Below are 26157 nucleotides of genomic sequence, written 5' to 3' on the forward strand. Positions count from 1 at the left end.
ATGGCAAAGTGGCAAAGTTCGCTGTGCCACCGCTGACATGCTGAAAAAGTTGATTGCAATCACAGACCCAATCTGAGATCTGATTATTCTCCACGAGGGATTTGTTCAAGTGCAACGACTGATACAAATAAACTTTATAAAAAATACCCTGCACCCAGAGATCCTGTAGGGTTCAGGATATCACTTCAACAGTCTCTGTGCAGCAGCAGATACACAACAGAACAACAGAGTTGTATCAGTGACCAGAGAACCTGACAACTAGGTTTGCAAACTTTGTACAGTGGTGATAATGAGTCACTAAATATAACAAGTATGAGGACGACTTATTAGATTCATAGTTACATCACAGAAAAGGATCCTGATCATTTAAGACCTTCACAACTTCAAAAGAGGAACACACACACACACACACACATACATTTGTAGTTAGTACTTTTATGAGACTCAATATATTGGTCATCTTTTCCCTTCCTTTGAAGGGCGGTGCCCCGACGAAACATTAATCAATTAGTTATTATTAATATTAATATTTTTTATATATTAATATGTTGAGGCCGAAGTTGAGACAATGGGCTATATAACTTGAGGCCTTGTGGGACATTACAATCCAGCCTGAGAGTACTCTGGGGGGGAAATGTACCTGGTGTCCTTCGGGGACCCCTGCTGTATTTTCTGGCCGCTCCCTAAGACTCGAATCCTGACATTCAATTGGCTGAGAGCCCACAGAACCCTCATTCTGTGGCCTCAGGCCATGACGAAACGTCTCCGGCTGTTATCATCAAGTTTGTCAAAAGATCGGTACACAACGCCCGCGTGGGTACCGAGTGAATCTCTTTGACCGACCACCATCTTGACTTCGGCCTCATGCCGTCATCAACATAATCCTCCATTTTGAATCACATGAGTGTACCACCATCGTGAATTCGGCCAGACTATGTCACCACGTGACTGCATCATTACTCCATTGCCACTAACACACACACACACACGCACACGCGCACACGCATGCACGTCTTCGCCAGCCACTAAACTTGACCTCGCCTCCGGCAATTGGAAAAACGTGTTTGTTGATCCAGGATTTGAGAAGGAATAATTAGACACTTATACATGAAGTTCTGGAAATTGAACATTTATTGTAAAACAATGACATACTTACAGAGAGTCTCTGGGGTTCTGCCGGACATGTCATCAGGTTCACTGGATCATGTCGAGAAGAAGCCCACCCTTTCATCCTAAGTCCACAGTATTTATCAAGACACAGGGGGCAGCACAGAGGCGGGTCTTTTTTCTTTGAGGGAATTCAGTTATTGGCCAGATGTATACTGTTTCCTCAAAGTGCAGTTTTTTGCAAGCACATCACTTGTAAGGGAAAATTCAACCGACCAGGTGTCCCACTACTGTGGCCTTGGCAACCAGGGAGTCTGCCACAGCGGAGGGACCCAACAGATTAGACTTAGAGGAGGATTCATATCTTTTTCTCACCACGTTTCATGAAGCACCTCTTTGTATTAGTTCTGACACGTCCTCTCTCTTTCCTGAGCGTCCGTGCTCAAATCTCAAGATGAATTTCCATCACACACTTTTCTCCCAATTGTATTTTGCAGTCAGACACCTGCTTTCTGTGGTCGTGCTCTGGGCCTGACCCTGTGTCTGAGTCAAAAATATATACATCATTCCAAATATAAGAAACAGTTGTAGCATAATTGATTATATAGATTATACAGCTAATATTTGTTCACAGGATATAGGTAAAATATAATCACAAGATACAGAGAAACATAGATAACTCAACAACAGACAGGCAGACACACACATCCACACACACACGTAGATATACCCTCAGTATTACATGTGTGTTCTAAATTGCTGCTGCTGTAGTTGTCTTTGAAATATTGGAGTTTGTTAAATGAAGAATCATTGAATAACATTAACTTTATTTCCCTTTTTAATAAATCCTTTTGTAATTAAAGTATCTGTATCTTGTGATTATTTGTGCATATGTATTTGAATACAGCTGGATTACTATAGCCTGTGCTCGAACTTAAAACCCTTCATTGTATAATCATTAATATTTAATATTGAGATTAGTAATTGAACTTTTATAAACTGAGACTGATCCTTACAGATTGACTGTTGGTCCCTGTAACCAGGGTGGTGCCCCGTCGATAAATAACAATTACAGAGTGTATTATTCTTAATTGATAAATGCATTGTTTTCATTAATTATTTAATTATTCTTTATTGATAACCGTACCATTTCTAAATAATTATTTTACCTTTCTTAATTGATAGCTTTATCATTTTAAATAATTTTTAATAAATAATTTTAATAATTTTAATAATCAGATTTCGTGATTATTAATAATTAGCCAACGTCAAGTACAAAACGTCAAAACATAATTGGTGCCCCGCGTGAGGCTATCCAACTACAGCTGTATCATAATACTGTGTACAATAATCCAGATTAATTGTCAAAGAAAGAAATAATTTTGGAAATAAATTTTTCTCTGCAATTTTTTTTTAAATTTCTGAATTCCCTTGCACCTTTGCCAAGCATGTACACTAGTGCCTTGTGTATCCGCGGTTGGCTGCTTATTGCATATTAGTGGTTGTGTCATCTCAATGCACAATAATTATAATTTATTTTTTAGGAGAAACAATTTTGGAAATTCATTTCTCTTTGAATTTTCTTTATTCTTAATTCCCTTTGCTAAGCAGACATTTTGTGTAACTGTGGTTGGTTGCTGTCAACGTTTCAGTAGTTTATAATTTTATTGGAGATTTTCTGCATGCTTCTAAGGAGACTAACTAGTTTTAAGAGACTAGTTTTGAGGAGACTAGTTGTTAACTAAGTCTAAAGGATTGCTATATAGACACAGGGTGAAGCTCACCTGTGCATCTTGTTGTGTAGTGTTAATTTAGTGTTTTACCCGCTTTTTACCTAAGCAAGCTTGAGCAGTCCACCAGGTGCCTTTTCACACTCAGAAGATGAGTAGCATGGACCACCATGGGCCAAGGGCTCCCTCAAGGCCAGACGACCTGTCAGAGACTGTCGCCAGTCCGATCAATTTATCTTATGATGCTGTGAGTGAGTTGAGTGAGTATGATTTAAGTACCTGTGATCGAAAGATTGAAGAACTGACGATGTACCTCAACAACCCCACTGGTCCAAAATTTACAATATCCCAATTTCTGGGTCAGCTGCCACTCTACAAACAGAGAGCCAAGCGGCAAGCGAAACTCGTGGTCGAAGACAGAAGGCTGAGGTAATGTCCAGGGCAGAGACGAGGCAGGCAGGTCGGGGATCGACGGGGTCGGCAACAGGTGATCAGTCCGGGGAAAACACGCTGGAAGTCAGGCATAACACAAGAACAATCTGGCACTGAAGCAGAGACAGTAGCAGGCTTAAATGCAGCCAGGGCTGTCACAGGTGTGGAGAGTTGGCCTGATGAGGAGGTGTGGCTGACTGGCATAGTGGAGCAGACACAGGTGAGTGGAAAAAAACCAGCAGACAGGAGATGAGCAGACTGTGACAAATAGACCCAATTATTCAACAACAATTGAAAGAAACAATTATTTGCAATAACGGATAATGGATCAGTACAGCTTCTATTTGTGACTTTCTGCAAAACTGGACAGTGGTTTTAGTGGCAGGGCAAGGAGAGTTCTGACCACGATATACCAGCTACTTGAGGGAACGACTCTCAGGCCTTTCTCACAACTTCGGATCCAATATAGAATTTTGCCTAATGAGGTGTTCAGATGTTTTGAAATACAACATTATTTGATGACACATAAGGAATGGGATGGAACTAAAAGGTTACAGACTGATTTTGAACAGAAATGGATTGATGTGGTTGAGAATGAGATATTTCATCACTGGTAATACCTAACTATGACAGGAAGTCTAGCCCCCTCTGCTGGAGAGGATGAGTGAAATTGAGTGATTGTAAATTGTTGAAAATATTATTTGAACCATAGGGGCTGGTTTTCTGGAATATGCCTTCAAGTGGGTTAGGAAAAAACTAAATGTATATGTGCAGAGCCCTGGTGTTAATAACTCACAACATGATCACAATGAACTGGCTCAAACCACAGACACCTACCTTGGACCAATGGACCCAAAGACTCAGCGAACAGCGAAACTACAATTCAGGATGAACATTTATTCAGAGAAATGGTCGTCTGTCATCAAACGTTACACCCCAGCTCGTTCACTCCGCTCTGCATCGGCTAATCGGCTCGTTGCTCCCTCACTGCTAAACACTCATCAAAATCACAACTGTTTGCCGTCCTGGCTCCTAAACAGTGGAATGAGCTCCCCATTGACATCCGGACATCAGAAAGTTTACACATCGTCCGCCGAAAACTAAAAACACACCTCTTCCGACTTGACTTTGAATAAAAAAAAACAAAAAAAAACACTAACAACTTTTTTAAACTAACACTTTAGTAGCACTTACATGGCACTTACTTATAGCACTTTGTAGTTTTGCTTTATTTTAAAGAAATTGTACTTTCTTGATTCTTGTTGTCCTTGGTTTATACCCTCGGAGTTGATGCACTTATTGTAAGTCGCTTTGGATAAAAGCGTCAGCTAAATGAAATGTAATGTAATGTAATGTAATAACGTATTTTAGAAAAGTGAACATATTGTATGTTTGTAGTATTTCTCTGGACACTTTGGAATATGAATGTAACCCCTCAACTCACTACATGTCTCATGCCATTGCATTGGTAAATTTACTTTTGTACACCAAGACCAAGACTATTTGTGTGTAAGTTATTCTGTGAGACTCACTGTCAAGGAACTTGTTTTAAAAAATTGTATTGTTGTAAACAGTGGTGACACGACACAGTGACACTACACAATAAGTGTCGGGCCTCATTTACCAAACGGTGCCATGTGTTGGATCCTTCGTGTAAATGTGTCTTCGCTCCTTCGCCCTCATGACAAGACGCCTCCACAGCCTCCTCAGTGAGTCATGTGATGTCAGAGCATTTAATCTTTAATGAGGTGGAAACTGTTAATTTTCATGTAATAATAAAGAAATGATTCATGTAAACAAAGCAGACACAAGATTTTACAAGTGAATAAAACAAGCTGAGGTTTGAAAGAGATGTTTCTGTGATGATCAAACTGGATTTCCTGGTTTTCCTGCAGCAGTTGAATTAAATCATTTGAAGCTGAGATGTTCGACCTTCTACCGTTAAACAGTGAAACATGGAAAGTGAGAAACTCAAACTCAGGTCAGATCCGTCACCTGCGACTTTACAGAGAAGATCTCATCTGACAACATTCAATAAGACACCGTGAAATAATATTGTTAAAATTTAGACTGAAAATAAAGATGAAGCCAAATTATCTGCAGTGCCCCCTGTTGGCTGGCTGCAGTATAGGTCATAAATCTCCTCCATGAGCCTGATCAGCTGATTATTGAATCACAAATTCTATCTGTGTTGTCGCTGTGAAACGTGACGGACGACATGTCGCTCACCAACCAATCACCGCTTGACGTTTCCATGGATACAATATTCTGGTATCAACCAGATTAAGACAATAATCTGAATAAGACACTGACGTATAAACAGTTTGTTCTGATGAACCTGAATGAGATCATACTCAGAATAATCAACAATCATTGATAAAACATTCATACAAGTCCACTTGTATAAAACGTTCTCTCTGTACATGAGCAGGAACATGCAGATCAGTTATGAACATGTGTGTGAAGAATCCAGAGAGAATGAAAATCATCAAAATGTGAGTGCACATGTTTTTCATGAAGTCATTGAACTGATTAGATCTGAAGAGTCCAGACGTTTTCATCTTCTCAGTGAAGCAGAGCCTCAGGCTCCCGGCTCCAAACCAATTATCTCTGTGTTTCTAAACGTCTTCACCCACAGACTCACACCACTTTACATCAGAGTCATGAGGTGAAGCAGGTTATTAAACTATGTTCATGTCAAACTTCACTATTTGACAAATAACATGATTAAATTAACTTTGAACAGAAAAACAACCTCATGAAATATTTCAGTTTCTTATTTCATCTGAAAAAGTTCTTCACCTCGTCATTTTCTTTTCTCCTTCATTTACATCAACTCTTAGAAATCACTGTTAACTTTATACTTCAATGTCCTGAGCATCTTATTTACAGCCTGGTCTCATCAATCTGTGTTCAGATAACACAACTTTACACTTTCTGATTCCCTGCAGTGCTCATGGTTTTCACCTGATGTCTTTAGTTTTCAACACAACATGCTAACACGCTGCCGTCAGCAGGATCAGGGTGAAACTGTTTAAAATATAAGAAGCTTGTCTGAACTCAGCAGTTAGTTATTTATAACAGCGACTTCTCACAGCTTCATTTACACATTGTTCGTCACATAACTTGGAAATATTTACGACTTTAACTTTTGTGAGTCAAAGGACAGAGCAGCAGTGGATCCAGTGATGATGCTGTGTCACATCCACAGGAACACACAGGGAGGACGGTGGACTGGACACTGTGTGACAGCTGATCTCAGAGCAGCTCACCTCCTCTGATTCCTCTGGTGCTCTGTCTCCACTCTGCCTCCCAGCAACAAGGCCCTGTCAGAGCTGCTCTACACACAAGCTGCTGCTGCTTCAGCCTCTGGATCCTCAGGACACAGCTCAGCCTCCGTCCACACACACTGTCCTCTTCACACCCACCTCCACTAAGACCCCCATCTGTTGAGAGAAGAAGACATCAGTGTTTCTAGAGACTCACTTCATCAGCTGTGAGTCAGTGATGCAGCTCATCCAGTAGAAAGAGCAGCAGGGACTTCAGTCCTGTTCAGAGGTGGAGCAGCTTCCTCTCTGCTTCATGTTCACGTGTTGGAATGAACACGCTAAGAGCTCAGTGTGTGTCCTCTGCATCAGTGTTAATTTTGGCAGCTATTTTTGATTTAGTCTTAGTCTTAGTCTTTTGACGAAAATGCATATTAGTTTAAGTCACATTTAATAGCCACATTAACTCCTTTTCTTCCCTTCTCAGCCCCAGGGACCCTGTGTTGTGTCTAAAACTGCAAAATAGTCTAGCTTGCAGTACTTAGGTTGTCCATTAGATATCCCTACCAGCATAGGTCTATAGCAGGGCTTGGCAACCCTTACTTTCAAAACAGTAGTTTTGCCCCCTCTTCCCCCAAATAAAATTTGTCTGGAGCCGCAAAACATATTTGATAACAAAGCTAATAAAGTTTAATATAAAGCTATATTATACTAAACTATAGTTTGTTGCATTTACGAAATTATAGAACGACAATAAAGAAAACTCTTGACATTTTATTGCTATTTGTACCTGATACAACAAAGGAAAACACTGAACACTTATGAAGAGAAGAAAATACACAGGCAAGTGTAGGCCTACTTTGAAATAAATTAAACCGGGAACTTTGTAGGGCTATTTGAGTCCTCACAATATTTGTGGGAAATGTATGAAATAAGAAGTACGATATTTTGAAATAAATAAAAACATATAGCTGCAGCCTAATAGCTTTAAAATATATATTTAGTTTTAAATGTGAAAACAAAAAGGGGGGAGTGGGAGAGCGTGGCCTAGGCTCTGCAACAAGAAGGTTGCTGGTTCGAATCCCACTCTTTCCCATCTGCATGCCTAGTGTCCTTGGCAAGATACTGAACCCCTAAATGGCCCCTCATAAATACTGAGTGTTCTTAAAAATGTAAGTCGCTTTGGACAAAAGCGTCAGCTAAATGACATGTAATGTAATGTAATAAAAAACTGAACAGCTGAGACCAGAGAAACTCTGTGTTTTCACTGTTTCCATAGTTAAGAAGCATCCGGTGCTTTACGTGAACGAGCTCTGATCTCACTGTGTCTCTGAGCGGGGCGGGGCGGAGCTACGGGACCGGTGCGCTATCTGGGAGCACACAGACTCACTCGCCCGCTCCTGATACTTCATGTCTCCAGGAAGCTGACTGAGGTGTTTTGGTGACAGGATGAGTCTGGAGACATTGAGATGTTCTGGGTGAGTTAGAGATCAACTGAACCAACCAGACGTTGATTTAAACTTCCCTTATCCGTCCCTTTAAGGAGAGTGTGCACCACACAACAGTGGAGAGTCACTGTGGTCAGTGGGCGGAGCTTCTACACTGGTTGATCTCCAACTTAACCTGGAGCAGGTTAGACCTTCATCAGAAGTTACCATGGTGATTGACCTCGTTAAGAAGTGGATGAGCTTCGTAGAACTGAAAAAACTAAACCTGAAGTTAACCTGATAACCACAAATCCTGCTTGGTAGCACAGACCCTGGATCTGTGATACTGACTGTGTTTAGTAACATACTGATGAAAGCAGCGTGGACTGACTCCAACCATCTACTGACCTCAGAGTCTCCAGTCGACAGGTTGGACTCTGCTGTAGATCAAGCAGCTCCTTCACTCCTGAGTCCTGCAGGTCGTTTCTTCTCAGATCCAGTTCTCTGAGATGAGAGGGGTTTGACCTCAGAGCTGAAGCCAGAGAAGAACAGCTGATCTCTGTCAGTCTGCAGTTCCACAACCTGGATAAAGAATAAAACTTAACTGTAAATTAAACTGAGTTCATGTGTGAAAATAACAGACACATATTCATGTGAGCACAGACTCATTACATGGAAGATAAATATGAAATCAGACATGTTGGACTAAAAACGAGTCCTGATTCAGTACAAATAGATTATCTGGACCCGGTCTCTGTCCTGCAGATCAGTTTAGGAAATCCAGAACTAAACTCAGTGTTTTAATAAGTAGCTGAATATTTAAAATGTGACAGATTAATTAATGAATGGATTCATGTAAAGAATGAAGAGGAATTATGTTAAATTATAATTAAATTAGATCAATTGTGTATAAATGCTGTATTATAGATATGAGATCTACAAAAGTCAGTCAGTGAACTGACCTCAGAGTCTCCAGTCGACAGGTTGGACTCTGTAGCAAACCACACAGCTCCTTCACTCCTGAGTCCTGCATGTCAATGTTTCCACTCAGATCCAGTTCTCTCAGATGAGAGGGGTTTGACCTCAGAGCTGAAGCCAGAGAAGAACAGCTGATCTCTGACAGACTGCAGCTCCACAACCTGGATAAAGAATGACAATGATAAACTTCTTGATATAGTACTTTTTAAAAACAGAGTTTATAAAGTGCTTTGACAGCAAAGCAAGAAAATTAAAAAAAAACTTGAACCCACAAAGGCAGTAAAATGACAATAGAGATAAATGAACAAGTAAATAAAGGTGAAAAGGATAAAAACACAGTAAAAACACAACATCACATAAAAGCAAGTCTATAAAAATGGTTTTAACTAGTGAATTAAAAGAAGTCACTGACTCTGGCTTATCTCCTCAGGGGGCCGTTCCAAAGCCGAGAGGCCCTGATGGTAAAAGCACGGTCACGGTTTAGTTTTCAACCTGGACTTTGGAACAGCAGAATCCACCTGAGGATCTAAGGCTGCGTGCAGGAACATTCTGGCTCAATAATAATGTTATTTAGTTTGGGGCCAGATGCTTTAAAAGTGATAAGTAAAATCTTAAAATCAATTCTAAAACGGACAGGGAGCCAATGGAGTGAAGTGAGGATCAGGGAGATGTGATGTTGCTGTTCAATACCAGTGAGAAGCTGCTGCGTTCTGAACTGGTTGGAGGCAGGAGAGAGACTTTTGACTTATTCCAAAGAGGAGGGAGTTACAGTCGTTCAGTCTAGAGAAGACTAGTATAAAATAAAGCTTTAAACTTCACTGTGATTTAAACTGAGTCCATTTGTGAAAATGAAGAACTTTGACTAAACATCACTGTCTCTGTTTTCAGACCTGAAGTCTGAGTCAAGTTGTTCTGGACATTTTCTAGAACTTCTCCTGCAGCTTTCTAATAGTTTCTAAGTGAGTCCATGTGAGAATAGAGCAGGTGAATGTCCAGAGGATTCACAGAGAGCGAGTGGACGTGTTGAGGACACAAACACGTGACGGACGTGAATCTGGAAGAACACAAATATCTCATGATGAAGAAGAGGAGCCGGACACGTAGAAGACGAAGACGTCAACTTGGAAACACGAGGAGATTCCAGATCTTCTGGTGATGAGGGCCGAAGCCAGTGTGGATGAGCTGTAAACAACAACACTGATCTTTCCACAGCAGAGTTTATACAATATGTCCGGCCTCCTGCTGCTCTACAGGCTCCGCCTCCTTCTGCTCGACCCGTTCTTCAGATGTGAAAGTCAAACTTGAGAAAATGTTTAGACACTATTCTACAGAGTTCGTGACTGAAAACAGCTTGAAAGTCCTCGTGTCCTCGGGGCTCAGTTGTTTGTAATATGTAACTTCACCACTAGATGTCTCTAAATATCTTGCTGGACATGTTCAGGAGCCGTACACGTGAACAAGTGGAATACGTTCACATGTACGACACCTGGAGACGTCACTAACTCCTTCACAGTGAACCTGTAACTTAACATAACTTAATGTAACCATGGTTACCATGGAGATATGTGCTTTGGCTCCGCCCCTCGTCTGAATGTTCCCACATGTTCCTGTTGCTGTGAACGAGTCGGACCCGGACAATCTCCTGCTGCTGCTTCAGCTCCAGAAAATGTCCGACCCACTTGTCAGAACATGTTCCACAGTTGATGTGTGAAAGGGCGAGAAGTTCAATGATCATGTGTTCTTGAAGTGGAGATGATCTGAGCAGCAGTTGGACCAGTTGAAAGTGGTGCAGGGAGCCTGAGGAACACGTGTGTACAGGGCAGGACAGAGATCTAGTGGTGAACAGATAAAGGCATGGACGACCCCGTGTAAGTCCTGAAACCAGAGGAAGGGTTTCATGTTGGAAATGAGCCCAGAACACCAACGCAGCACGCTGTCATGTGGTCAGTCCACAGGACCCCCGGGACACGTCCTGGTTAGCTTCCACAGAAACGTGGACTCTTTGTCCAGCATTGGATTGTTTCTCTGTCAGTAAAACTTCTGTCACATTGAGCCTGACTCGGTCCTCAGCGCTCATTCTACAAAGATCTCTCAGCTCAGTATCAGTGTTCACTGTTAGGAACCCATGTTCTGACCTTTGACCTTAAAGCTCCACTGTGGAAGATTCAGGTGAAAGGATCCGTTGTTAGAAACTGAAGAGAAAAGAATCCTAGAGATGTTTTCACTAGATTCATTTGAATTGTACCAATTGTTGTTTTCTTTAGTTTAGAATGAAAAATGTAAGTTTTAAATAAATTATATTATATTATATATTATATCTTTACAGAGGCAGCCATGTTTTTGAAAAACTTGACAAACTAAACCTTTTGAGTTTCTCCGACAACTGAAGCTACCACAGGTTTTCTTTCATGTTTGGAAGGGGGGGGGGGGGGGGGTGATGAGTATTCAGCTGCAACACAACACTTCAGCACTAGATGTCACTACATTCTACTGAACCTTTAACATTAAAACATGATATCTGACCTCAGAGTCTCCAGTCGACAGGTTGGACTCTGTAGAAAACCACACAGCTCCTTCACTCCTGAGTCCTGCAGGACGTTTAGACTCAGATTCAGTTCTCTCAGATGAGAGGGGTTTGACCTCAGAGCTGAAGCCAGAGAAGAACAGCTGATCTCTGACAGACTGCAGCTCCACAACCTGGATAAAGAAATATGAATATTAGAATGTGTCCACCTGTTGTTGTGGATCGTCATCATGTCAACACAGACTCTCAACATGCTGCTGACCTCAGTCCAGTCTGTGACCTGAAGATAAATATCAGATCAGACATGTTGGACCATTGTTTGATTCATCAGCTTCTTCTCTGTGTGTTGGTCACTGAGCAGGTTTGTGTAATTAAACACTGTTTAAAGTAGGAATGGCTCCTGACAGTCACTTCCTGTTTGTTTCTATACTTATCAACTGTCCAATGTGTTTCAATAAGAATGTGTCTTATTTTGAAAACCTGAGGAGGACGAGTGCTCGGCCTCAGTCCACATGTTATTTACTGACACTTTCTTAGTGACCAGGAGCAGGTGAGTGCAGGTGAATGGAGTTGATGAGGTGGACGTGACTGACAGGCTGGGTGAGTGACAGATGACTGAGGGACAGTGAGCAGAGCAGAACTGAGACAATTTAAATAAATAATGACCCAATAAGAAAGAAAGTCTGAAAAGTGAAGAAGGATTTAAGGACCTCAGAGTCTCCAGTCGACAGTTTGGACTCTCCAGTCCAGAACACAGCAGCTTCACTCCTGAATCCTGCAGCTTGTTTTCACTCAGATCCAGTTCTCGCAGATGTGAGGGGTCTGACTTCAGAGCTGAGGCCACGACTTCACAGTGAGTCTCTGAGAGTCGACAACCACAGAGTCTGTAATTAAAGAAAATATCTGTTAGAATATAATGGGAAAACACAACATTCATACAAAGCGTGATCATGTGACCCTCACCCTGGTAAATCCCCTCTTTGCCTCATGAACATGTAAAAAACTCAAGAGAATCCTTTCAGATTTGGTTCAAGCGTTCATTTAGACAAACAGAGGAACTCATACACCTGAAAGGTTGTGGTTATTTTAAAAGTTAAAGTTAAAAACTTCAGGTGAAGGATTGTGAATGTGTGTTATTATATTTAGTTGCCTAGTCAACATGTCGTCCTGGTTCAAGTCCACATTGTTCAGTTCTCAGTAAAGGAGAATAACACTCGGCTACATGAGCATCAAACAACTGAGAATCTGTGACACACAATCAGTGAGTCCCAGTGTAATAAAGTGTGTTATTGCTGGACTCACCTTTCTGTGGAAAGAAATCTGTCAACAGCTGCTTCCTGTCTTGTTCTTTTGTCTCTTTTATTTTCTGATTCACAGACTTAACGTTTGATTTCCTGACAAATTGATCATCACTTCTCCAGCTGTCACTCACTTCCATTATGTCTCCAGAACAAGGACTAAACCCTTAGTTTGTAGGGGTGAGACAGGTAACCTCAGACCTTCAGTCAATCAATCCATTTAGTCAACCAGTTTCATTAAGCACTTAAATCAATATAATGAATTGTTAATATATATATATATATATATATATTTTAAATCTTTAAGGCTTTTCAAGGAACCCCCTCCTGCACGCACGCACGTACACTGAGTGTATTTGAAGAACGACTCATCTCCACTGATTGAACATGTTATTGATCATGTCTGGACTCACCGAGCCTTCCTGCAGTTCCTCACAGCTGGGATCAGTCTCCATCGACCCTCGTTTGATGTGTTGAACTTCTTCAGGTCCAACTCATCCAGAACCTCCTCTGACATCTGCAGCATGTAGGCCAGAGCTGAGCAGTGGATCTCAGAGAGTTTCTCCTTTGATCTGTTCTCTGACGTCAGGAACTGTTTCATCTGCTGATGAACTGAGTGGTCGTTCATCTCAGTCAGACAGTGGAAGATGTTGATGCTTCTGTCAGGAGAAATGTCATCACTCTGCATCTCCTTCAGGTTGTTGATGACTCTCTGGATGATCTCTGGATTGTTCCCTGTCCGACCCACTAACCATCTGAAGACTCTCTGGATGATATTTGGATTGTTCCCTGTACGACCCAGCAGGCCTCCTAAGACTCTCTGGTTGGACTCCAGACTGAGGCCGTGAAGGAAGCGAACAAACAGGTCCAGATGACCATTTGTACTGGTGAGGGATTTCTTCATGGTTCTCTTCAGGAGGTCATCCAGGGAGAAGGAACTGTCTGTGTGCTTATATGTTCCCAAGAAGTTGTTGAGTTCTTCTGTGTTCCTCTCGGTGTAACAGTGGAACATGTAGACTGCAGCCAGAAACTCCTGAACGCTCAGATGAACAAAGCAGTAGACTGATTTCTGGAAGATCACACACTCTCTTCTGAAGATCTCAGTACAAACTCCTGAGTACACCGAGGCCTCTGTGACATTAAGTCCACACCGCTCCAGGTCTTCTTGGTAGAACATGATGTTTCCTTCCTCCAGATGTTTAAGTGCCAGCCTCCCCAGCTTCAGGAGAACGTCCCTGTCAGCCTCCGTCAGCTGCTGTGGAGTCGTCTCATGTCCTTCACCGTACTTGTTGTTCTTCCTCTTTGTCTGAACCATCAGGAAGTGTGAGTAAAGGTCAGTCAGGGTCTTGGGCAGCTCTCCTCTCTGGTCTGTGGTCAACATGTGCTCCAGAACTGTAGCACTGATCCAGCAGAAGACTGGGATTTGACACATGATGTGGAGGCTCCTGGACGTCTTGATGTGTGAGATGATTCTGCTGCACAGCTCTTCATCACTGAATCTCCTCCTGAAGTACTCCTCCTTCTGGGCCTCAGTGAAGCCTCGTACTTCTGTGACCCTGTCAACACATGTAGGAGGGATCTGATTGGCCGTCGCAGGTCTGGAGGTTATCCAGACGAGAGCCGAGGGAAGCAGATTCCCCCGGATGAGGTTTGTCAGCAGCACGTTGACTGATGACCTCTGTGTGACCTCAGACACAAGCTCCCTGTGGTTGAAGTCCAGAGAAGGTCTGCTTTCATCCAGGCCGTCAAAGATGAACAAAGGTTTACAGACAGCGAGCGTCTCTGCAGTGAGCTTCTGTAACGCTGGATGGAAAACATGGAGCAGCGTGAGAAGACTGTGCTGCTGGTCCTTCACCAGGTTCAGCTCCCTGAACGAAAGCACAGCCAGCAGACCCACATCCTGGTTCTCTAAACCCTCTGCCCAGTCCAGAGTGAACTTCTGCACCGAGAAGGTTTTTCCAACGCCAGCGACTCCGTTGGTCAGGACGACTCTGATGCTGCTCTGCTGGTCAGTGGAGGCTTTAAAGATGTCGTGGACCTTGATGGGAGTGTCCTGGAGGATCTTCATCTTGGAAGCCGTCTCAAGCTGACTCACCTCATGTTGAGTATTAACCTCTTCACTCTGTCCCTCTGTGATGTAGAGCTCAGTGTAGATCCTGTTGAGGAGGGTTCTACTTCCTGTTTCATCACTTCCTTCAGTCACATGTTCACATCTCCTCCTCACACTGAGCTTATGTTCATCTGAAACCTCCTGCAGACCACGATCTGCTGAAAGACAAGAAACAATGTGAGGGACAGAGAATCTGAGAATCTGCTGATTGTTTTCATCAGATACAGAAAAACTACAGAAAATAAAAGCTTTTTAACTTTGTGCTTTTCTAACGATGTTAAATGTTGATGCTGTTTGAAGGAACAAAATAAAACCACATGTGCTGTTGTCAGAAGTGAAGACATCAGCAGACACATGTACAGTGCTGCTCTGACCGGCTGTCTGACCTCCAGCTCCTGTTCTGGATCTTTGTCCACACTGGGGACAGGAGGAGTCTCCTGAAGAGCCAGACTGGTCCCAGTATGAGGTGATGCACTGTCTGCAGAACCAGTGTCCACAGCTGGTGGAGACTGGATCCTTCAGGAAGTCCTTACACGAAGCACAGCAGGACGACTGCTCCTCCTCAGAGACATGACTCCTCTTCCTCTCCCTGTGAAGACATGTCCTGATAACTCACATGTCACAGTCACAGGTTGTCATCACTTCTGTCAAGGAGGTTTTGTTTTCACCCAGTATGTTTGTGTGTTGGTTGGTTCTTTAGTGGGATTATAAACACCACTGAACAGATTACCAGAAAACTTGGTGGAAGGTTGTGGTCTGTGAACCAGATGGGGGGGGGGGGGGGGGGGTCCTCTTTCACAGACATGTTCAGAGGACTGATGTTTACCAGTGTGTGGAATTTGGTGCAGGTCCAAATCAAAATGAGTCTCTAGTGCAGGGGTCTCAAACTCAAATTACCTGGGGGCCACTGGAGGCAGTATCTGGGTGAGGCTGGGCCGCATCAGGTATTCCACAAAAAAAACGTTGCTAAAAAAAATCCAAAACTTAACAGTTATTTAACTTCAATGGGTTCTTCTGAACATGAATAGAATATTGAAGAACATGAACGGTTCTTCTGAACATGCTTTCTCTTGCCTACTTCTTGCTGCCAGATCCGGTACCTCTCGTATCGAATTTATTATATTAATATGAATATTAAAAAAAGTTTTTAAAGAAATAATTAAAATAAAATATAACAATATAATGCAATCACTAGAAAATTACGGAGCCCCTGTTGACATCGGTGGATAAATTACTAATTTGTGGCCACGCAATAACAAGAGATTCTAATAAGTTATATATAAAGCTTTCTTAACAACAGCATCACAATTTCATAAAATAATAACAAATGCAGACTTCTAAGATGAACCAAAATAATTATGCACATCGTCATGTACAGTCTGTGGCTTGGTGCGTAAATGTCACCACCAGAGGATGAGGGAATTTAAATCATTAAAATTCATCCACACATATCAGGTGTAAATAATAATGTAAAACAGCCCAGACTGTAAAATGTAGATATTAGCTCAATGACGTGTTATAAACTGCTGCAGTTTAGAATAATCCGTCTGCGTAAAGAAGCTCCCAAAACCTCACAGCGCAGCGTGTGCGTAAAGGAGCCGTGGTGTCCCTTGAATTTGCCTTCAATTTAACAAATTGTGTGTGTGTGTGTGTGTGTGTGTGTGTGTGTGTGTGTGTGTGTGTGTGTGTGTGTGTGTGTGTGTGTGTGTGTTCCGTTCGTTTTCTCCGCTGGACACAGAAGTCGCCTTTGCTCAAGATGCCACTTTATTAATCACTGACACAAAGACTGATACCGTCACTGCAGTAGAGCCTAAATAAGTCCCACTGCATTGTAAGTGGCATGTGTGTGATGTTTTGAGCGTCGTATTATGTGCTCGTCGTACCTGCGCTGTCATATGTACTTAGCGTTCCGGCTCCTTGTGATTTACAAATGAAGCACTGGATACATCATGACCTGCGCGGAAAACTATGGATTTCACCCTCCTGCTCTCCGACCATCCAAAGCCACTCTTTTCTCTTCCGGCTCTCTCTCGCACTCACTCTCACACACACACACGACCCCGCCCCCCATGTCACTCACATGCATGGTGCATTCACTGGACAGGCATACAGTAGGAAACCAGAACATCATAACATTGTCCCACACAGAAGCTAACAATATAAACTCGCGGGCCAGACTAACATTAATCTTTCATATTAAGGTGGGGGCCACAAAATATCGTCTCAAGGGCCGCAATTGGCCCGTGGGCCGCAAGTTTGAGACCCCTGGTCTAGTGGATTTCAAAGTGGTTTCATAAGGAGCGTGTTGGTTCTTGGTGGAGGTCTGAGCTCTTTGAGTGATTCTGAGAGATTAGTCACCAACTTCAATGAAGCTGTGTCCTAATGCAGGGGCCACACTAGAGGAAACTAGATCCTCTTCAGAGCAGGTCTCAGTAGAAACAGTCTCTTACTCTGTGTGTGAGGGTCCAGGTTCATTACTGAAGTTTAGAGGAAAATCCATGGACCAGTCACTCTTCAGAGACAGACAGCTGGACCCTGGAGACTCTGCTCTCAGTCTGTGGTCCTGACCTCTGCAAACACAAACATGTTTTTACTCAGAACACATCATTCACTGGTTCATTCTCTGAGGATTCAGTTTGGAGGTTCACATGTTTGTAGCAGGTCTCTTACTTTGTGTGTGAGGGTCCAGGTTCATTCCTGAAGGTTAGAGGCTCTTCTTTGGACCAGTCACTCTTCAGAGACACACAGCTGAACCCTGGAGACTCTGCTCTGTCCTCTTCCTCCTCATAAACACTCATCTTCAGTCTGAGAGGAAAAACACTGTGAGCTCAAACACACAATGAAGCCAGGTAGTAAACTCAGTGTTTCTTCAAATATAACAAACCCTCCTACACTGTGTCCCTGTTGTCACGTAACCTGAGACAGTTGTAGGTTTAATGTGTTGGATTCAGCCAATCACAGCGTCGAGTCAAACTGTTGATTGACTGACAGAAGTTCATCCTGAATCTTCTTCTCTCTAAAGTCCACAAGTAAAAAACTGACCCAGAGTCTGTGACAGTCAAATAATATGAATGAATAATATAAATGTAGCTGAACACTCACCAGCCTCAGACTTCACGTCTCCTCCGTCTGCTCCTTGAAGTCAGAACCAGTCTGAACACTTTCACTTTCACTGGAGGCTCCTCCTCTCTGCATTTACTGGAAATCACGTGACTGTGTGTGTGTGTGTGTGTGTGTGTGTGTGTGTGTGTGTGTGTGTGTGTGTGTGTGTGTGTTATTAAACACTTGATGAACAGATAAAAGATAAAACGTGAAACTGTGAGTTAACTCTGTTAATTAGTCCTTTGAAGGCTCTTTGATCCACAGCTGCTGTTCACATCTGTCTCTGGGATCCGATCACATGACGTCTGTCACCAGGTGTGAACTGACAAACTTAGAGTGGTGTGATCAGCAGACGGATGTTAACAGCAGGTGTGAGAGTGAGACAGTAAAACTTTCAGAAAGTTGTGTTCACACTCACCTGCTCACTTTCCTTCCTTCTGCTCATCCAGGTGAAATGGAATCTGACCGCTCCCTGTTCTCATGCTCCTCCTCCCTGTTGAACCAGTTCACTCTGCAAAACAGCCAGTTCAAAGTCCAGTTCATACATATGAAAATGAACTGGTTCACTTTCACAGTTCTTTTTTTATTGGGATGGTATTTAGTTCATAATTGATGGAGTCGGATCATTGATCCAGATCTTCACTTTAACACTGAGTGTCACGAATTCGCCTTCTTATTAATATTTTCAGTTTGCCAGTCCCCTCCTGCTCTGCACTTCTTCATTCCTCTGATTCCTTCACCGGCTCCACCCACAGACGCACCTGTCTTCCATCTGCTCATTAGTCTCCCCTGTATATCTGCATGCCTGTTCCCTTTGTCCTCTGCCAGATCGTTTAGTGTGTTCGTACCTAATCCTTCCAGTGTTACCTCCTTATTCCTTTCCTGCCTGATCTCCACCTTGACCTGTCTGATTTTCCCCTGGATTCCTCTTCTGCCTGCTCCTTGTCGGTTCTGTTTGCTTAGGACTGACTACCTGGCTCCTGACCCCTGCTCTGTCTACCCTGGATTATCTCTGGCCTACTCCTTATTGGATTTGTTGCATCGGACTGACTGCCTGGTATCTGACCCCTGCTACGTTCCAATAAACCACGAACTTTGCTTATTCCCACTCTGCCTCATTGTCGTTGCTTTTGGGTTCACGCCTGCCATACTGCCAGCCCTGACACTGAGTCCTGATTGTGAGCGTCTCCTGTTACTGAGATAGGAAGTGACATATTTTATACGTTGACGCACTGCTGTTGGCTGCTTTACAATATAAAGTTCAAACGAGCTCAGACAAGTCATAAGACCTTCGTGGTCAGAATGTTGACTTTTCCTCAAACCGTGTAAACGTTGAGGTGCAGCAAAGGTTGATCCATCAATGTGGCAATTGATGTTGAAAGACAACTTTGTTTCATGTTTAAAAGTAAAATAAAAGAGTTTATTTTGTGTTGACCAAAGCATGGTGCCCACTGAAAGTAACTGTCCAATCAGCACAAAGTTACTCACTAAGATCAGAGTCTCAATTAACTCAGGGTCATAGCGCCACCTAGTGATTCACATGAAACAGGAAGTTGTTGGAACTAAAGAGGAGACGTCTTTATATTTCTTGCGGTGCCGTTTCGCTTGGTTAACTTTTAACCGTTGCTCTATCAGTTTTGTATTTGTCTCTGTGTCTGTTTCACTGTGAACATTAAAAAACATGCACCAGGGGGTGCACTGCAGACAAAGGTTGAGGAAAGAAGGGAAGGAGACGCAGCGATAGAGGAAGAACTGATGACCTGTTTCTTCTTCATGGAGTTTTATGACAGGAATTAAGAGATGAGGTGAGTGGGTCCATGTGCAGAGATAAACAGGTTGTTTAAACAGTTCAGTTAAATCACCTTCATCACTTCATTTCCTTTTGTTTGAACCACAGTGGACATGATTTTGGGTTTGTGCCTCCATCTTCAATTCAATGACTGATTTTATTTTTAATAATTAACTTTAATAGAGTTTCTCTTTAGTTTGAGTTGTCGCTTGTTTCCAGGACAAAGAGCCAAAGATAAAAAAGCTAAATTAGCTAAACGGGTCAGATCTGGTGATAAGGACCAAGGTTTATCTAATGTTAGCTACAAAATAATTAAGTAAAACACAGAATGTATCAGAATCTTTGATTAATGAATTAATGGGATTCTTTATTCAGGACAGAATGGAACAACAACATTCACCACTTTGAAATCCACTAGACCAGGGGTCTCAAACTTGCGGCCCTTGAGACGATATTTTGTGGCCCCCACCTTAATATGAAAGATTAATGTTAGTCTGGCCCGAGAGTTTATATTGTTAGCTTCTGTGTGGGACAATGTTATGATGTTCTGGTTTCCTACTGTGTGCCTGTCCAGTGAATGCACCATGCATGTGAGTGACATGGGGGGCGGGGTCGTGTGTGTGTGTGTGAGAGTGAGTGCGAGAGAGAGCCGGAAGAGAAAAGAGTGGCTTTGGATGGTCGGAGAGCAGGAGGGTGAAATCCATAGTTTTCCGCGCAGGTCATGATGTATCCAGTGCTTCATTTGTAAATCACAAGGAGCCGGAACGCTAAGTACATATGACAGCGCAGGTACGACGAGCACATAATACGACGCTCAAAACAGCACACACATGCCACTTACAATGCAGTGGGACTTATTTAGGCTCTACTGCAGTGACGGTATCAGTCTTTGTGTCAGTGATTAATAAAGTGGCATCTTGAGCAAAGGCGACTTCTGTGTCCAGCGGAGAAAACGAACGGAACGCACACACACACACACACACACACACACACACACACACACACACACACACACACACACACACACACACACACACACACACACAAATTGTTAAATTGAAGGCAAATTCAAGGGACACCACGGCTCCTTTACGCACACGCTGCGCTGTGAGGTTTTGGGAGCTTCTTTACGCAGACGGATTATTCTAAACTGCAGCAGTTTATAACACGTCATTGAGCTAATATCTACATTTTACAGTCTGGGCTGTTTTACATTATTATTTACACCTGATATGTGTGGATGAATTTTAATGATTTAAATTCCCTCATCCTCTGGTGGTGACATTTACGCACCAAGCCACAGACTGTACATGACGATGTGCATAATTATTTTGGTTCATCTTAGAAGTCTGCATTTGTTATTATTTTATGAAATTGTGATGCTGTTGTTAAGAAAGCTTTATATATAACCAGAGTTGGGCAAGTTACTGAAAATTAGTACTTAGTTACAGTTACTAGTTACTTCTTTTAAAAGTAATTGAATTACTTCACCAGTTACTGTATATAAAAAGTAATTAGTTACTAGGCAAAGTAACTTTTAAGTTACTTCTGTTATTTTATTGTGAAAATGTTTTATTGTGAAAATGTTACATGATTTTATTTTGAAACGGTTCCGGTAGAGTCGCGGACATCCTGTGATGACTACAACGGCGCTACGGAAAAGGTTTATGTTTTTAGCAACCCTCCGAAGAAGCACAATGTCTTACGGTGTCCACGGTTGTTTTAAGGAGTTTCTAAGTTGTTCAAAGTTGTATTAAGGTGTACGGTGTTACAAGGACGGCTCAAATAAACTACCAGAACATCAGTTTAAGTCTCGACCATCTTTCGGGGATCTGCTTCACTTGTCTTCTTGTCTGCAAGTGTTCATTTTTGTCAAAAGAGAGTAACGCGAGTAACGAACTCATTTAAATTTCAGATATTGTAACTGCGCTACTTGATTTAAAAAAATACTTCGTTACATGCTCGTTACCGCTAAAAGTAGTGGAATTACAGTAACGCGTTACTTTGTAGCGCGTTACTCCCAACACTGTATATAACTTATTAGATTCTCTTGTTATTGCGTGGCCACAAATTAGTAATGTATCCACCGATGTCAACAGGGGCTCCGTAATTTTCGAGTGATTACATTATATTGTTGTATTTTATTTTAATTATTTCTTTAAAAACTTTTTTTTAATATTCATATTAATATAATAAATTCGATACGAGAGGTACCGGATCTGGCAGCAAGAAGTAGGCAAGAGAAAGCATGTTCAGAAGAACCGTTCATGTTCTTCAATATTCTATTCATGTTCAGAAGAACCCATTGAAGTTAAATAACTGTTAATAAGGACATTTGAGAAGTTTGGATTTTTTTTAGCAAAGTTTTTTTTTGTGGAATACCTGATGCGGCCCAGCCTCACCCAGATACTGCCTCCAGTGGCCCCCAGGTAATTTGAGTTTGAGACCCCTGCACTACACAATAAGTATCGGGCCTCATTTACCAAACGGTGCCATGTGTCTGATCCATCGTGTAAATGTGTGTTCGCCCCTTCACCCTCATGACAAGACGCCTCCACAGCCTCCTCAGTGAGTCATGTGATGTCAGAGCATTTAATCTATAATGAAGTGGAAACTGTTTATTTTCATGTAATAAAGAAATGATTCATGTAAACAAAGATGACACAAGATTTTACAAATGAATAAAACAAGCTGAGGTTTGAAAGAGACGTTTCTGTGATGATCAAACTGGATTTCCTGGTTTTCCTGCTGCAGTTGAATTAAATCATTTGAAGCTGAGATTTTTTACCTTCTACCGTTAAACAGTTGTAAGGGAAAATTCAACTGACCAGTTGTCTCACTACAGTGGCCTTGGCAAACAGGGAGTTTGCTACAGCGGACGGACACAGCAGATAGGCACTGAGGAGGATTTCATATCTTTTTCATATATCGTTTTATGAAGCACCTCTTTGTATTAATTCTGGCATGTCTTCTTTTTCTCATACTGTCTTGTGAAACGCCTCTTGGTATAAGTCCTGGCTTTTTCACCTTCGCAGCCAGTTGTTCCATCCTGAGCACCTGTGTAAACTCTGCAGAGCTTACTATTATAAAGACTCAATGGCAACTCCAGTCTGAGAATTTCATTATTTCAAATCTCAAGATGAATTTCCATCACACAGTGAAACATGGAGAGTGAGAAACTCAAGTCAGAGTTGTGGATTGAAAAATGTCACTTTAAGGGATATTCCCATGTTTCCTTTTATTTCATGTACATTAGTGAATAAATGTCGATGAGTGTGATGTTATTGCCCGATGTTGTTTAAACGCTGTACATGAAAGAAAGTCCACTTGTATAAAACGTTCTATCTCTTTGAACATGAGCAGGAACATGCAGATCAGTTATGAACACATGTGTGAAGAATCCAGAGAGAATGAAAATCATCAAAATGTGAGTTCACATGTTTTTCATGAAGTCATTGAACTGATTAGATCTGATGAGTCCAGACGTTTTCATCTTCTCAGTGAAGCAGAGCTGCAGGCTCCCGGCTCCAAACCAATTATCTGTGTTTCTAAACGTCTTCACTCACAGACTCACACCACTTTACATCAGAGTCATTAGGTGAAGCAGGTTATTAAACTATGTTCATGTCAAACTTCACTATTTGACAAATAATAGAAGAAAAACAACCTCAGCTTCTCATTGTGTGAAAATATTTCTGTTTCTTATTTAATCTGATAAAGTTCTTCCCCTCGTCATTTTCTTTTCTTCTTCATTTACATCAACTCTTAGAATTCACTGTTGACTTTATACTTCAATGTACTGAGCATCTTATTTACAGCCTGGTCTCATCAATCTGTGTTCAGATAACACAACTGAACACTTTCTGATTCCCTGCAGTGCTCATGGTTTTCACCTGATGTCTTTAGTTTTCAACACAACATGCTAACACGCTGCCGTCAGCAGGATCAGAGGGAAAAAGTTTAAAATATAAGAAGCTTGTCTGAACTCAGCAGATATTTATTTATAACAGCGACTTCTCACAGCGTCACGTCTCGTCGTGACGCGACGTGCAACAAAACACCAATTGTGAACAGCAGGGGTGATAAAGAGCAGCCTTGTCTGCAGCCACATTCCAGTGTTAATCTTTGATTTATATCGATTAACTTTAACAGCTGCCTGTGGTGATTTAAAAAGTTGGGGCCATATTTGAACCGTTTTAGTTTTTGGAATAAATATTGCTATGATACCCGGTCAAATGCTTTTTGAGCATCTAGGGACATAATCATTGATTCTGATTTCTCTTCTTTTTGATGGGATATAAAGTTTAATAAGCGTTGTAAGTTATCACCATAGTAACTTCCAGTGATGAATCCCGTCTGATCCGGGTGGATAATTTCAGTGATTATATGATGGACTCGTCTTGCTAAGATTGCTGTTAGAATGTGCAGATCCCCGATCAGCAGTGATATCGGTCTTTATGATTGGCACTCTGTGGGGTCTTTACCTTCTTTATGAATTACCACGATAGTGACAGTTCAGGTCATAAAGTATTTGGACAGGTTGTATATGTATGTAGATATAGGTCATAAAACTTACTTTTCAACTACAACATAGCTTTCAATCATACTTAGTACATTTTTCTACTACACGAGTCAAAAAGCTCCTTCAGTTCGGGTGGGGGAAGGTTGGTCCGGGTCACCTGGTGCTCTCTGTCTCGTGGTTCTTGTAGGCACAGATGATTCCTCTGGAGCTCTGTCTCCACTCTGCCTCCCAGCAACAAGGCCCAGTCAGAGCCGCTCTACACACAAGCTGCTGCTGCTTCAGCCTCTGGATCCTCAGGACACAGCTCAGCCTCCGTCCACACACACTGTCCTCTTCACACTCAGCTCCACTAAGACCTCCACCTGTTGAGAGAAGAAGACATCAGTGTCACAGAGACTCACTTCATCAGCTGTGAGTCAGCAGCTCATCCAGTAGAAAGAGCAGCAGGGACTTCAGTCCTGTTCAGAGGTGGAGCAGCTTCCTCTCTGCTTCATGTTCACGTGTTGGAATGAACACGCTAAGAGCTCAGTGTGTGTCCTCTGCATGTCAAAGTGCAGAGTGGACACCTGAGAGGTGGATTTACTGCTGTTACAGGTGAAGCCATGTTTCACTGTGTGAGCACGTGCACAAGGGGCGGGGTTTACTGCCTATGACCAATCACAGACATGGACAGTTTGACTGACAGCAGAGCCTCATATTTCACAACCTGGATCAAACTGTTCTATAATAAAAATCAGAGGAGAACAAACACATGATCCAGAATAAAAGAAACTCAGTCACAGCTGCTAAATGCAAGAAGAACAGCTGGTAAAACATCTGTGATTGTGTCAGTGTAAGTTACAGCGCCCCCTGGTGGGATCTGGTAAAAACATATAACATGACCACGATATAATAACGTGTGAACGAGATAAATAACTCGAGGCCACAAGATCTGAATCTGTTGTTTACTAACAAGTCGAGTGGAAGACAAGAAGACACACACTGTCTCACTGTGTCTGAGGACACACACTGTCTCACTGACTCTGAGGACACACATTGTCTCACTGACTCTGAGGACACACACTGTCTCACTGTCTCTGAGGACACACACATGGACCTGTCTCCAGGAAGCTGAGGTCATCTGGTGTTTTGGGGACAGGATGAGTCTGGAGACATTGAGATGTTCTGGGTGAGTTAGAGATCAACTGAACCAACCAGACGTTGATTTAAACTTCCCTTATCCGTCCCTTTAAGGAGAGTGAGCACCACACAACAGTGTAGAGTCACTGTGGTCAGTGGGCGGAGCTTCTATACGGGTTGATCTCCAACTTAACCTGGAGCAGGTTAGCTGTTCATCAGAAATTACCATGGTGATTGACCTCGTTAAGAAGTGGATGAGCTTCGTAGAACTGAAAAAACTAAACCTGAAGTTAACCTGATAACCACAAATCCTGCTTGGTAGCACAGACCCTGGATCTGTGATACTGACTGTGTTTAGTAACATACTGATGAAAGCAGCGTGGACTGACTCCAACCATCTACTGACCTCAGAGTCTCCAGTCGACAGGTTGGACTCTGCTTTAGATCAAGCAGCTCCTTCACTCCTGAGTCCTGCAGGTCGTTTCTTCTCAGATCCAGTTCTCTGAGATGAGAGGGGTTTGACCTCAGAGCTGAAGCCAGAGAAGAACAGCTGATCTCTGACAGACTGCATCTCTCTAATGATAAACTTCTTGATATAGTACTTTTTAAGTGCTAAGTGCTTTGACAGCAAAGCAAGAAAATTAAATGAAATGACAATAGAGATAAATGAACAAGTAAATAAAAGGTGAAAATTATAAAAACACAGTAAAAACACAACATCACATAAAAGCAAGTCTATAAAAATTGGATTTA

General features: G+C 42.2%; 3 protein-coding genes across 12 annotated transcripts in view; 2 read left to right on the plus strand and 1 right to left on the minus strand.

Annotated features, from left to right (window-relative positions):
- LOC128445106 (NACHT, LRR and PYD domains-containing protein 12) overlaps positions 1 to 18470 on the minus strand; it is a 37977-nt gene extending 19507 nt beyond the window's left edge. Inside the window, exons 1-12 of one of the 10 annotated variants that reach the window (XM_053427905.1) lie at positions 18393 to 18470; positions 17975 to 18085; positions 17543 to 17677; positions 17323 to 17442; positions 15770 to 15838; positions 15247 to 15461; positions 13176 to 15030; positions 12175 to 12348; positions 11464 to 11637; positions 8925 to 9101; positions 8371 to 8544; positions 4987 to 6715 (exon numbers count right to left, since the gene is read on the minus strand). In XM_053427905.1, the coding sequence (XP_053283880.1) occupies positions 6703 to 6715; positions 8371 to 8544; positions 8925 to 9101; positions 11464 to 11637; positions 12175 to 12348; positions 13176 to 15030; positions 15247 to 15461; positions 15770 to 15838; positions 17323 to 17442; positions 17543 to 17670 (3099 nt within the window). In that variant the 5' untranslated portion in view covers positions 17671 to 17677; positions 17975 to 18085; positions 18393 to 18470 and the 3' untranslated portion in view covers positions 4987 to 6702. Of the gene's footprint in view, positions 1 to 4986; positions 6716 to 8370; positions 8545 to 8924; positions 9102 to 11463; positions 11638 to 12174; positions 12349 to 13175; positions 15031 to 15246; positions 15462 to 15769; positions 15839 to 16755; positions 17095 to 17322; positions 17443 to 17542; positions 17693 to 17974; positions 18086 to 18392 lie in introns of those variants that run through there. The other 9 variants (XM_053427925.1, XM_053427915.1, XM_053427900.1 and 6 more) reach the window with 9 other exon arrangements.
- Positions 1 to 26157, plus strand: part of LOC128445051 (up-regulator of cell proliferation-like) — a 141415-nt gene that overhangs the window by 56155 nt on the left and 59103 nt on the right. The window lies entirely within an intron of this gene.
- The window catches only part of LOC128445441 (ras association domain-containing protein 7), a 96047-nt gene that overhangs the window by 2040 nt on the left and 67850 nt on the right, over positions 1 to 26157 (plus strand). The window lies entirely within an intron of this gene.

This window comes from Pleuronectes platessa, chromosome 1, assembly GCF_947347685.1.
Source record: "Pleuronectes platessa chromosome 1, fPlePla1.1, whole genome shotgun sequence".
Taxonomy (NCBI): domain Eukaryota; kingdom Metazoa; phylum Chordata; class Actinopteri; order Pleuronectiformes; family Pleuronectidae; genus Pleuronectes; species Pleuronectes platessa.